At 32.1% G+C, this 14,941-nt stretch overlaps 1 protein-coding gene across 1 annotated transcript; it reads right to left on the bottom strand.

The window, feature by feature from the left end:
• Positions 1–860: 860 nt before the first annotated feature.
• LOC124361536 (prostatic acid phosphatase-like) lies at positions 861–12,329 on the bottom strand. The gene is made up of 7 exons (XM_046815600.1): positions 12,058–12,329; positions 10,978–11,082; positions 8,840–9,079; positions 6,284–6,496; positions 4,104–4,230; positions 2,767–2,993; positions 861–1,120 (listed from the first exon to the last, which is right to left on the bottom strand). The coding sequence occupies exons 1-7, from the start codon at positions 12,226–12,228 to the stop codon at positions 962–964; spliced, it is 1,242 nt and encodes a 413-aa protein (XP_046671556.1). The 5' UTR covers positions 12,229–12,329; the 3' UTR covers positions 861–961.
• Between the last annotated feature and the right edge of the window lie 2,612 nt (positions 12,330–14,941).

The following is a 14,941-nucleotide window of genomic DNA, read 5'->3' as shown; positions in this document are numbered from 1 at the left end:
CACACGAAGATGTCCTAATACTAGTTACTAACAGCACATATAATGTGGTATTAAATCCCAGGATATTTTCTAAACGCAGGTAGGCGCACATTAGGTACACGTACCTCAAATAAGGTGTACATGGTTTAGAGGATCAGAATATAACCTTTCTTTTTATTACGTTTGGCACGTGTATGAGCATTTCTTTATCTAATCAATTATATTTATGACGAAAGGCTGTATGTCTTTGTAGCCCCGGTCAAGAAAATAGAAAAATATAGGTCTCGGAAACCTACTTCGCCCAAAAAGCTTTTACTTTTAGCCCTTTTCATATACTTCAAGTCTGAAATATTTTCAGTACCAAAGTTGAGTTTGTCTTGTCCCGATAAAGCAAATATACATAGTACACTACACGTAGGGCTAGGAAGCCTGTTACGGTATATGGAAAAACCCACCTACTTGCTATCTGTTTCCGTTTAAAAAAGGGAAGTCCTTATTAAGTTCAGATAAAATTTCAAAATAATCGCTTATAAGGTTTATCGTGATAAAAGTCTTGTTGTTTTTCCAACAAAAGTGTAGGAAGAATGGATCGTTGAGGCATCATACTAAAATGCCATATCACAATTTAAAGGAAGCCCACCAGATTGGAGTATCTTATGTGAAAACATTCACAGCTTTCTTCGTTAGGGTTTATTTTAGAACAGTGTAAATAATTTACAATGCATCAGACGTTTTAAATTTGTCCCTGGCGTAATTTGAAGAAATATTTGAGTGTGAACATTGTATTTGCTATCTGCGATACACTACTTATCAAGCAGTATACTTTGTATTTTATAAAAATTTAAACGTAAACAGATTGTTTAGAAACTAAACTTTACATATTTTGGAATTAAATTTTATTTCATTAGTTTTTTGTATTATAAAATTAATTGTAACAAGAGTTAGTTTCTCATTTAGACAAAAAAAAAATAGAAACAATTCCCTAGTCGTCTATAATTTGGCACTCCTTCTTCCAGTCTGTGATGTTGGTGTATTTCTCAGTGATGTTTAACAGCAGATGAAAGTCACAGGGAGAGTCACAGCTGGGGATGTTGAGTTCTAATGGCGTCTTGTCTGGAGATGACCCGTCTACGTACAATACCTGGAACATGGAGAGAACATATAAATGTTTAATCAAAGTGCGCTGACTGATTTACTGAAAAGCAAAAGGCAAATGCAAATGGCTTTCGTATTTATTATACTCTGATCTCAAGTTTCTGCACAATAATATATCAATTCAACAATGCGACAATAAACCGCTAACATATTATTTTAAACTTCAGATTTTTACTTATAATACAGAACATTTGACATTGGCTATGCTTGGCCAGCATTTAAAGTATTATTTAATTTGTTGATGTATTTTCTATAAATAAATGTTTTGTAAGATTATTCGTAGCACTTTTTGATATTTTTTTATCCATTTTAAGTAACCACCATTTTAAAATTAATTCTATTCCTGTTATTCCTGCTATAATTTTTTAAACCCCCATAATATTTTGTCATACTTCTTATCCCACTAAAGCCGTTAAATTGTATATTATACATTGCAAGGATTTCATCAACAGTTATTTATCTCTCTTAACGATTATTAACAATGAATCCGTTAATTATGGTGAAAGTCATATAAATCACACTGAAGAAGCTAAAAACACAAATACCAATCTAAACCAAACGTCATGAAAACAGTCTGGTAGGTCTTCAGAGTTACTCATTTTTAAGGTGAATTTGAATTCTCCTCTAAAAACATATTACACCATATGAGTGCATTAGAAACCTTTTCAAATGTAAACGATAGTATTATTGTTGGTACAGTTACGGTAAATATTTTGTTACTTGGAGCGAATTCAATTACTCATAAACTTCAGGTGGGAATTCCTGTCTCTGCCTGTTGTCCAGCTACTTGTACATATTTCAAACACTCATTCTGTACATACAAATTACAAATGCCCAGATCAAATCAAATACTTTTTTTTCAGAACAAACAAAAATGTATAGCAATCGTCAAAGGACTATATGACATTTTCTAATTGTTAAAAAATTCACACCACATCGAAACCCCAGTCAAACTTACAGCACTCTTTCTCATACAACATTCATTTTTGCCAATTTTCTCACTGCCAGTTGTCAGTATACTGATTGTGCAGTCGCCCAGTCGTATTTCACAAACTCGTCAGCACTATAAAACGCTTGAGACGCGAAAAAGCGTTCCAAGCGAGCTTTCAACGCCTTGGGCGGCGAGTCATTTTTAACTTATCCTGGCAATTTGTCGACAAATCGAACTCCTGCCTGTGGGACTTAGTGTTCGTAAGCCACAGCCACAGTCCTGTGTCTTTCAGTTTGATAAATATCTCTGTCTCTTGTTTCATGTATGTCTCAACTACTTGTCATGCAAAATTTACATTTAGATATGCAAAGTACAGTTGTCTCTAACATGTAGAGGCTTTGAAGAGCCAACATTGAAGCTTTTTTAAAGTTTCCTTGCAAGATTCTCTGAAGAAAATGTGCAATTATACTGATTACTTGATGCCGGTGTCTAATAATAATGACTAATAAGCATGAAAATAATAAATCCTTGTATGCCACATTATTATTGATCATTCGAAGATTGTTTGACTTGGTACAAACACTAAAACTTATCGTTCCACTTGTACGAGTATTTAACTTTTCCTTCAATTTGGTAAAGTAAATTAAAAATGCTACAAGGAGTTGTCTGAGTTAATACTTCATATCCTGTAAATTTCTCACCTGAACGTAAAACCTATCAGTTTGAAGATTTTTGTGGAGCTCGAAAATTAAGGCAGATCCCGGCCTGGATTTGAGGAGGCAAGATGGATCGTGGGCCAATCCCAGGACACCTTGTAACCCCAGGAGGGTGAAATCGTGCCCGGAGAAGTAGAACATCCTCCTGTCTGGGCGTAGAGTACCCTCGATCTTCGCTCTCATTAGACTCATCATTTCCTTAAAATATACACCTGCAATGTAAAACACAATTTTACATTTATAGCCATAAAAATCATAAGACTTTAAATTTCAGATATAGACTTTTATTTTCTGTAATAACGGAATATGAAAATAAAACACTCAATCCGGCACATACATCATATAAGTGAAAGCCCTTGAAATATTTATCATATTTTATAATCAGTGGCAACCTCTAATATTCCTCGTAAGCCTAAAAAATAGTTTGATTGTTTTATTTAGAACTACTAATCTGTATTATTATTTTTATTTAAATTTTGTACGTTTTCACACTGTTAAAATTTTAAATCCTCATAATAAATCCTGATAAATATCTCATTTGATCACTCAGGGTGGGAGGTATTAGAACAATTCTCTCTAATGAGCTGAAACCAAATTAAAAACACTTTTATGCTCCAAATCCACATAGCAATGTTATGTCACCAGTTAGTTTCTTTACGAGCATCGTGCATGTTACTTGTGTATTATAAATAAAATAAATAATATTTATACGTTTATTAATAATTCATCAAAATACAATAACATACCACGGTCCGAACACAGTTAAAACTATCTATTTGATAAAAATTTTACAACCAAATATACTAAAACAATTATAGCACAAAGTCATAACAATTACTAAACAAACTTGTTTGGTAGAATATGAGTATTAGAGTACTATTTTTAAATAATGAGATAAAATAGATTCATAAAAATTAAGTTTCATTACGTTACCACATATTCCAGCTAATAAAGTAGCCAAGAAAAGCTGTTGGGGGTTATTAATACTGAATTATTTAAATAATAATAATAATCTTTTTCAAATAAAGTATTTTAATACATTGAAAATTTGGGGGTTCGGTACCCCTTGGGCCCTCTCGCTGGCTATTTTTTGATTCCAGATATTTTTTTAGATAAGATTAAGAAACTATTTTTATGTGAAATTCTCGGGTAATTTTGGGTCTAATCAATTAACGAATGTAACAAATTACTACCTGTATAGTACAACCAAAATAAGTTTGTCAAAGTCTGACTGTAAAAAGGATGTCACATTATGCATCATATTTTACTAGCGGTATCGATTGTGTTAATTAATGTTTTACAAGAAAATATTAATAAATTACCCTCTATTAATCTAATCTGTGTGTCCGAGCCCACAGAAGCCGCCCACATTGCTTGGCGGGTCAAGAATGTCAAGTTTCGCTGATAGACTTCGTCCATCCATCTGGGCAGTGGAAGTCCTTCGTCAATCTGTTGAAGTATGAAGGTAGTTAGTTAATAATACTCTGCCTTTACTACATAAACTTGAAGTATATCTATACCAGCTATAAAGTATTAAGAAGTAAAGATTTGACGTACTAAAAATGCTTCATATAAATTCTTTTATTTTACCTAATTATAAACTGCGGATACATTTAATTTTTACGTATATGTCATAAATAGTTGAATGGACAAGTAATTGTACAAACCTTGTTAAAAGTTTGCCTCAATTATTCATTGCAAGTGCAGTTTTGTAAATATTTATTTAAAAAACTACAGAGATTGAAGAAATGTATTGGAACTAGTTCGAATTACAAATGAACTTTGTATTTGTATTATTGCATACTTTGTTCAAACAGTCGCCAAAACTGCTAGTGTAATTTTACATGCCATGTGTAATTTAAAAGGTAATGAATTAAAAATATATTAAATGCAGATGTTATGGATTATTAATTTTGAAATACATTGAAAATTGGTTCAAGCAGTCAGGACCATCTCACATCTCTGTCTCTTGGAAATCTGCTACAATTATAGATGTTATTATTTTTCTTTACAATGCACTAGTAATAAAATGAAATCTTTGAAATCTTAGTTGTTTCACTCTGTGTTAGGTAAAACATAAATCACGAATAGTCATGTTTATATAGGGTCACTATTTATAGGATTAAAGTGATATCATAATCACGTTGAAGTATAAAATTTTAAAAATAAATGGTAAGAATAGACACACAGATGGTGTAAAAAGCTTCGCTGACGTCATCTGTAGAGTTTTATGGTTATTTCATTACCGAGATGTATTCAGACAAATACGCAGACGATCATACAGAGAAGAAGTTTTTACGTATATCTCCCGGCAAACAAAGGAGAAGTTGTGTTAGCTTACTGAGATATAAAATACAAAGACACTCAGCTAAATTCCACGTTAGACATGCACCATCTTATGAATATGATCTTGTTCTTATGTATGTAGAAATAAAGTTTCATACCAAATTTAAAGTCTACAGTTAAAATATTGCAACATCCACTTTTTTATTTAATAAAACATGCCAACTATTGAAATATAGGAGTTTTTGTTGGGGTAGTCAGGCTACATGTGTGTAATATGTCCTATGTTTGCAATCTAGTTTGTGTTAAAATTTATTTATTCTGCTGTGTTCTCTTTGCCATCATGGTTAACCATAAGACCAATGTAAAGATATTCACTAATACTCAGAAGTGACACGCCCATCATCAAACTCGGTGTTTTCTGCATAAAGATTAAAAGATTAAGCTTCATAAAGAATATCAAGTACATCGATGAGTTTATTTTTTTACGGACAGACAGACATCAACTAATTATTTAGCGCCTTGAGTGATTTCTGTAACGCTCAGCCATTTTCTTTACAATTGATTCTCGTACATTTTCCCAATTACTTAGCTCGATCATAAATAATTATAAGGATCTTTTCACCAATATGATCTTATTTATAATGTGTCCACTCTAAATAAAACCCGTTTCAAACAAATTGATATCACTTACCACTACAAAAGTGATCAACGCTGAACTGAGAGCAAATTTCGTACAGGCAATAATAAACGTATCCAATCAATAACTTATTACCTAAAAACTATTTTGCAAGCCTCATTGGACATACTTTCCTTCAGATTATCATTTAGTCAGTTATTTGGCATAAGTTTTCTAATCTAAACAACGAATAGACATCAGGAGAAACCAGAGCACTAAATCATTATGACTATTTGCTGAAGATTTAAAAAAAATGTTTTCTCCTAAGTACTATTTCATTAATCGCAAAGTTTTAATTCCATCAGTCTTTAGAAGCATCTTGAAAAGTTCATAATTTTGTGAATTAGAAATAACTCTATTACCCTAAATTAAATCTCATCTGGTTGATAAATTTATGATTCAATTTTGGTGTTTGACAAGGCGGCTTCCTTCAACTCATCTTGTTTAATAAGACACATCGTTATCGGTGCGTCAAAAAATGCGTTTTAAAACAAAAGAAAATTTACTTTTTTCGGGTTACATGATTCGTATTGAACTTACTACCGGAAAGGAAGACTCCGACATCGTAAACATTGTCATCCAGGACGACTCTGTGTCATTAAAAGACTCATCAAATTCAATTCCTGAAAAAGGTTTTGCGTATTCTAGCAAGTCTGTAATATTTTGTTTATATTTGAGGAGAAACTTTGCTACAGACTTGTTCCAAGCTTCGTGAAATCTAGGACACTTCATGGTCAGCATGGCGTACGCGATCTGAAAAATTTAACACAATCTGGTAAATAAAATGGTGAAAACGTAAAATATTATACTACACTACACAATTATGAGGGATACAGGATTTTTTCCAGACATTTGCCATCGTTCAGTGATACAATACAATCAGCGACTCGAGTTTTCCAGACCTGTAATCCGACATCCTCATCAGGTGAATGACTAACCTAGATAATTACAATTAGGTAAATTACAATCTAAGTTAAAGCACACAAAAATACAAGAGCATTGTGACATGCATAAATCTTGAACCACAGCAGCTATGTTGTGTGTCTATTCCATGCACACTAAATGTAAAACATGCACTTAATAAAGAGCTAAACTCTAATTATTGTATTGTTCTTCATATCCATTGTCAAAAACAACTTTAAACAAAGAATGCGCAATTAAATATACATATATATATAGAAGTTATATATATATATATATATAGAAGTTTAAAGTAAAATTTGAATTTCACTTGATGATTCTATATTTTGTGCCTAAAACTATTTAAACTCATTAAAAAACCCAGCAAAAACATTCTTTTGTATATACAGTAATGTAATTTGAAAGTTTCTTATGCTAAGTGGTTGCAACCGTATTAATTTATTTAACCTAGATATTTCTCCAGGTAATTTAAATTTATTTCGAGTGAATGATATTTCCGACACCAAGTTGAGTTTCACTTGTTGTCTGTTGTTGTTGCACAAGAAAGTATGTCAAATAGTGTATATTATACCGATTTTAATTTACTCCGGTTTTAGAATTTTTGTTCCATAGATAATTTTTTTCTTTTCCCCGATGAAGAAATAATATTCATATACAAGCCTGGGAGGCCTACTTCAGTAAATAAATAAATAAATAATAATAAGATGAGTTTCACAATAATATTAAAATTTATAGCAAGAGCTAGATAGTAATACTTAATATTTGCAAGACATTTATTTATAGTTATAAGTCTATTTTTACTACAAAACTTTAAGTTTTCTTATCTGGATATTTTCTTACAACAGAGATGTCCTAAAGCAGTTGCAAAAGGGGTTGCAATAAGAGTTTTTGTTATTATCAAGCTTACTCTATTCTTTCACACGATAAATGTAACCAAATTAAAATAGAGGTAAATTAATTAAACAGATGGACGTACTGTCATAAAAAAATGTTATAACAGAACAGTTGATCACATTTAAAAGGCTCTTTAAATTGATAATTGACAACTTTAGAGACTAAGCTAAAAACTTAAGAATGTTTATGTATAATATCAGTACAATCGGTTGAATAGTTTACGCTCGAAAACAAAAAAAATAAACAAAGGCACTCGTATTTAAAATATTATTAGGATTATCCCCCTATTTACCCTTGGTGTCTCGCTAAGTTTGGTAAAGTGAATTGTCTCCCGCGAATGTGGACTATTCAATCAGTGCGGAATCTGTAGATCCCCTCCTCTCGGAACTCTCTCTGGTTTAGCGCGACTCCTCTTTTGGTTGTAAAGTAAATTAAAGAAACCTTAATTTCCAGGCGAAGTTAGGGCTTAATCTGGAGACCAACGGCTTAAAGATGACTTCCGAACTACCACCAATAGTCGGGCAGGTGGGCAGCTTGCAAGGTCAGGATCGTTCAGCGATCACCCATCCAAGTAACAGCTACGCTCGATGTTCCTTGATCCGATTATCTTGCAATAATCGTTGTACCCGATATACTGCATTATTGGGAAAGCATTGAACTGGTTGCGCTCTTAACAGAAAATTCATATTCATGAATGACTTCGTTTCGCACATTCACTAAAATTTATCCTATTATTATCTTGTCGCGTTAAATTTTAAAGTGTCCGACTGTTTCATCAAACATGTTCAGAGTACGTATTGTTAAGTTATTAACTTGTTTTTTTAATTATCCTCTTAACGGCAATAAATCTTTAGTTTACATTCATGGTAACGTTATACAGTGTTAAAAATTCAATAAAAGCAAAAACAAAATTATAAACTGCAGTAGGATAAAAATAGACATATCCGAGGGAGTGTTTACGATCAAGAATTCAGTGTGTAAGTTAAACTAATTGTACTGCACATAACGTACCAATGGCGGTAAGGGCCGATGCAATAAAATTGAGTTTAGCTCCATGTCACCTTCCGATCAGTGCAGCGTCTTATCTGGCTCTGTCACTAACTTTAATTGATTTCTTGCATGAGTCAAATGTACAGTACAGATTTCACGAGTCAAGTATGCGATAGTTTCAGATTTCAAACGATACACTGAGCAAAATTTGATGTGGAAGGTAGTCTCAACATTCTAAATATTGTACTTTTGTTTTTATGCTCTTGAATTAAAAGCACCAATACAGCAAACCTTTTGGTTATCCTTGTAAGTAGGGTATATCGGCACGGGTTGCCAGGGTAAATATTTGTTCCACAATTGGTAGTCACGAGAAGGGTACAACCCCGCCAGGAACTGACTCGCACTCATCATAGTCCGTGCAAACAGAGTGCTGTTGGCCTGTAAGTCGTCCTTGCGGTATATGAGGTCCAGAAAGCCGTTGTACAAGGAGCGGCACTTCATCCCCAGTTTGTACATTTGGACATGACCTCTCTGAAAAAATTACTTAATTGAAAGAAAAAATCAGTACTACATATATAGAGTGCTGGCTTCCACTGAACACACATGTATATAAATACATGAAAATAAATAATAAATAAACAAATAAAGATAAATAAGATATAAAAAAATACATAAAAATCAGCTGATAAACAAAGAGACATGTTAAGTATAACCTACTCACAAGGAACACTTGTGCTAGAAATTTGAGCAAAAAAAAAAAAATATATATATATATATATATATTAACACACACACACACACACACACACACACAGAGAGAGAGAGAGAGAGAGAGAGAGAGAGAGAGAGAGAGAGAGAGAGAGAGAGAGAGAGAGAGAGATGATGATGATGATGATTATGATGATGACTATGAAAATATTATTAGGCTACCTACGAAAACATTTTCTAAAACTGTTTGAAAGTCCTTTAAGAAAATTAAGATAGCTATAGATTGGTGTGAAAGTTGATTATAACCAAAATTTATAGCCAGGCTTTAAAAAAACAAATTGACTTCCTAAATAACTTCAAAATCATCCCAATCATTGCTTTCATCCTGTACGCTTTACTAAATAAACGATGTGTAAAAAACCACAAAAAATTTAATATTTATGCAAAACAAGTAGATTTCATACAAAAAGTATCAAGTTAGCTTTAAATGTGTAGTACATTTAGCTGTGTTCTTAGTTAAACTTTTCCTTATATTGTTAGAGTGGCATTGTAAACCGTACCTCAATATAGTCTAAGTAAATTTATGTTAACTCAAACTTTTTTACATATAATCTATAATGTATACTGTCGTACAGTAACAAAGTTACAACATTTTACTAACATTGTTAGACGAGCTTTTTTATTGGTTTCTTATTCAAATACGATTTTGGTTACCACTTGCGACTCTCTTTAATTTTTATTCTTTTAACTAATTTCTAAAGACACGAGTAGACATATTACAGAACTTTTCTCTAATTCAAAGACCAAACAGTTTTTTATCATATACTGCAATATTTTTGAAAATATTTTAAATTCTAAAGCTTAACAGATTTTTTTTTAAACTTCTGATTTCAATTAAATGTACTGACCCATAATTTCTGTGGTTCTTATAAATAACAAAATTATTTTATGTCTGTATATTATGCTCCTTCAGGATTTAAAGATATAATTAAATATATAATATGGGCAACTTGATTATATATTTAATATTGATTATGTTGATATATTGACTATATTCAATTATTATGATAGGATATAAATAATATTTATGTAGTATATAAACTTATTTTGTATTATTATTTCTTACATATATATAGTTATATATACATTCATTCTTATGTGCAATGGATTTGTTGTCAATCCAACATATCCATTGCATAATCATCGTTGTTCGTCTAAAAAACAGGATGAAAAATTGGTTTCACAACACGCATTAGGTAGGCCACCAACAAAATTTTGAACAATGTTCTTCACTGAAAGGTATTTGAAAAGTACCTGAAGATGGAAACAAAATTTACTTAGAAAATTTAGAACAGGCACATCAGTTAATATTAAAATCAAAAGTACCCTTTGGTCTAAATAAAAGATGAAATGATAAATTGTTTTTATTATATTTTTCTAAATTCATTTTCTAAATTCTTTCTCTGTTCATGATATTCCTTTGGTGTTAATCACATGTTCAAAAAATCCTGTTTATTTATCTATGTAAATTTTTATTTATTTACTTTTGTAAATTTCGTTTGCTGTTTTGTTATTTTTTATTATACCTTTTTGAAAATGGCAAAGCCGAAATATTAAAGGACATTTTATACCAAGAAATCCAATAATTGTTTTATATATATATATATATATATATATATATATATATATATATATATAGTTATATATAGTTATAGACTTACGGCGGTGAGCTCAACCCAACCATTAGGCCAATAGTTGGTATTCAGGGGATGGTAAGGGCTACTCGGGTAGGTAAATGCAGGGCCTCTAATTCCACGACGGCTGAACTGTAAAAATATTCCAAATTCTGAAAAAAAACATTTTAAGAGCATTTTTAAGTTTTTAAGAAAGCACTGTAGAGCATTGCTAAAAGTAACATTTTGAAACGTTCCTTTCATTTTCTACAATATGTGACATTAGTTTAAATATTATATGCACTTTTTCTCCGTACCATCGACCCTATACCTACTGAAATTCCTTATATTTACCTGAGAACCAAGTGGACAGGCAGGATAAAGTTTAATAGGGGATTCGCCTCTCCTTCCACAAACGTATTTAGAGAATAATTGTCGCTAGTAAGAAACTAAAGGTCCTAGAAATGTTATTGCTTCCTTCAATTTTTAAAAGCTCTCAGGAAATGAAGCCTTAAAAATAACTTTACAAAATCTGTTATCAATAATAGTAGTATAATTCTCAAAAGGTAGGTTTATAGGGATTACTCAAGAGATAAGTTGGAGAACAAGTTGTTGCAAGTGTCAAGACATTAGGTTAATATTTTGGCTTGCTAAGTTGAGACACTAAACATCTATTTTAGGAATCGCAAAAACCAAAGCTAAATGAAATAAAAAAAATTTAAATCGTATTCCTCAGCTCATTTTGATATCTTTGCCCAATTCACAGATATTGTTACGCTAAAATCATAACAAGCAAGAGGAGCCAAATTATTTGGTGAACTCTGATATAACATTATTAATATTGTTACTGTCTACATATTTTAATAACCAATAAATGGAGTTTTTGTGATTATTATTCAAGATTAATGACTTAAGAATATTTACGAGGAAAATATAAAGATATGTGCAGCCACACACATACAAAACTTTATTTTCATTTACATGATACGATTACAGCGTAACATGAATTTAACAAATTGATATCATATTTCTATTTAAGAAGACGTTACGTATGGAAATTCATTAAAAAATAATAACATTTTTAAATAAAATAGATTGAATAATTGTATTATTTAAAAATAAACTTACAATGAATACTAGCTGTAATGTTGGTACTGCTCTGGCGCCTAGTGTGTTGGCATCACTGACTGAGGATGTGATAACACTGTCGATGTCGGGTTTAGAAACATCTGTCAAACTGTAAAATATCAGCAGGACTGCCAACGTAGGAACACAAATCCAGATGAAACATGCTGACATTTTCCTTAGATTCTAAATATTAGAAACAATTTTATAAGGAGTCTGTCTTTTGTTTGGTAGCGAAAAGCAACCATCTGCATTTAGTTATGCAGATAAGCAAGAATATATTTTTTGTCAGATAAGAGCACAGTTATAAATAAGTAGTAAGCCAAATTTACACCAACTACAAGATAACAGCTAAAGCTTCCTTTATAGGTCGAACCTTGCAGAACTAGCGGGGCTAGAAACTTTTCATTTGTGTGTCTGTCTGTTCGCCCCTATTTTGAAAACTTACGCTATTGTACATGAAGCTTCATTTATATATAAGGATCGCTGAGTTCGATTATGGAGCACGTCACTCCACGGGATTTGACTGAGCGTTAGTGAATATTTTTACATTGGCGTTATGTGTAACCATAATAGTGACAAGAGAATAACAGGATAAATAAATTTGTACAGAAATTTTTAAAAGAGATTTGAATATAAGACATATTAATATGTGTAGCCTAAGTATCGCAACACAAAAGATCTAATTTCATGGTAACTTAGTGTATAAACTAAGTATAATACATATTTCAATTCTGATGTTAATACCAATTTAATAAACAAAATGTGAATATATAATGCAGCACGATATTTCACGAAATATATGTAGCCATTAAATTTTACATGAGACATTTTACACGTGTTGTTCTTCTCGGGGTTTGCTTCTACAAAGTAATCTTATTCTTTTGCATGAAAAGAATTCTCAAATTAAAAATTTCCAAATAATTCCAAAAATTTTGTTGTCAGAAATAAAATTAATTTAATTTTAAACTAAGAATTTAAGAGTAGTTTTATATATTTTATCTTGTAGTAAGATGCAGCGTAGAAACGCTTGGCATCAAATATTTTACATTTATGGAAATATAAATTTGTTTTAACATGCCTCTGCTAATCTTCAATTTGCATACATAACCTTTTTATTTCACATGATAAAAATCGAGGTAAGAGTTCCCGAAGATATAAAATTAGAAAATAATTGCTAGCAACAAATCCCTTTGGGATCGAATACTAGTAAAGATCAAGTATTCGCTGATCTATAAATAATTCTCACACAGCTGCATTTTTAGTCTTGTCAGCTGGCTCCATTTTTAATATTTTACTTACTGCTACCTATAACCCACCTGGTCAAGCTGCCCAGAATTTCAAGACTTTTGTGATGCTGTAAAAGAAGTGATAACAATGTTTGGATTTTAGGAAAATATCTTGATGTGTGGAGGTCCAAACCTACTTCGTGCTCTTTGGGAAAACCAATGAAAATTAAGTTGTTGCAGGCAAATAACCTCTTAAAGAAAACATGCAAGTGTTTGTCAATTGAGGGGGTAACCATGCTAGGAATGCCTCTAGTGTTACTTTGGATCTAGTCTTCTCAACAGAAGCTTCTTTAACCGTGACTGATTCAATAGATCCTATAATAAACATTCATCTCCACCACTCGCCTTTGGATATCGTAGTTCCAAGTTTGTGCTAACGTTAAACATTGTGTGCCGAATTTCAGAAGTTTGATTTTGAAAAAGTACGAGAGCATATGTCCAATGCTGTTGCGCTACAGCCAGATGAACATTTTTAAGACGAAAATTAGAATTTTTAGAAGTTTTGTCACTCTGGCATAGTAAAGCAATGTACTCCAATAAAAAGAATTCGTAATCCTCCGTACGCAAGATGGCTTTCAAAGAAATTAAAATACCTAGTGATGCAGATGAATCTGCTTCACAAGAAATACAAAACTGGTTTCAGTAGTATTGATTATTTACAATTTTGATCAGTCAAGGAACCAATGCAAGGTCGTCAGACGAGTGTTACCAGCAAAATCTCAATTAAGTTGAAGAAGATACTTCAAAATACATGTGTACTTTTTGGAATTTTACCAAGTCAAATAAGTTTTCTGTTAATGTTATAAAATTCATGCACTTGGCTGATGTAGTGGATTTAGATTGTTTAGACATGTGCAAACTATTTGCAAAAGGTTTTCACTAGTCTTAACTTTGCTGTCTCAGAATAATCATAGGCGCTTTTATGATAATATTTAGACTTGGTCGGGGTGCTCCTGAAAGAAGAGGTGAAGAAGAAGTTGGATGCATTGGACTCAGAAAAGAGCAGTGGGTTAGATGTTGGGTTAGTGTTGAAGTACCCTCCTCGGTACTCCAACACTGTAGTAATTTACTTGCTTCACCTTTAACTGACCAATGTAATGCGTTGTGTGTGTCTTGTTCAGGTCAATAAAGGTTAATTTCCACCATGGTTATTCCTCTGGCCGGTTGATAACGACTAATCTTGCGATTTTCAAAGACTACATGAAGGAGGCCTTTTGCAAAGCTAACCTGGTGACACCATTTATAGTGACTTCTCGAAAGCCTTCAACAGAATGGACTACGCAAGCTAAGATGATATGGAGTCGAAAGGCCCATCCTGGAGTGTTTGGTTCCTGGTACACCTCGTACTTTACTCTTAATCGGATATGAATTAACAATATTTTCGATCAGTTCATTTCATCATATGAGTACCACAGGGTTTTCATCTAGGTCCCTATCAATGTAACATCTACACATCTCATGTCGTTACCTACCTATCTGCTAACGCCTTAGTTCTTGCAGATGACATGAACATGTTTGTGGAGTTTGAGAATGAAGATAACTGTGTTGCCCCTCAAGAGGACATTGTAATGATAAAGACGGTGTCGGGAGAACTATAT

The sequence above is a fragment of the Homalodisca vitripennis genome, chromosome 4 (assembly GCF_021130785.1).
Source record: "Homalodisca vitripennis isolate AUS2020 chromosome 4, UT_GWSS_2.1, whole genome shotgun sequence".
NCBI lineage: Eukaryota > Metazoa > Arthropoda > Insecta > Hemiptera > Cicadellidae > Homalodisca > Homalodisca vitripennis.
The sequence above is the reverse complement of the archived record's forward strand: the minus strand, read 5'-3'. Positions and strand labels throughout refer to the sequence as shown.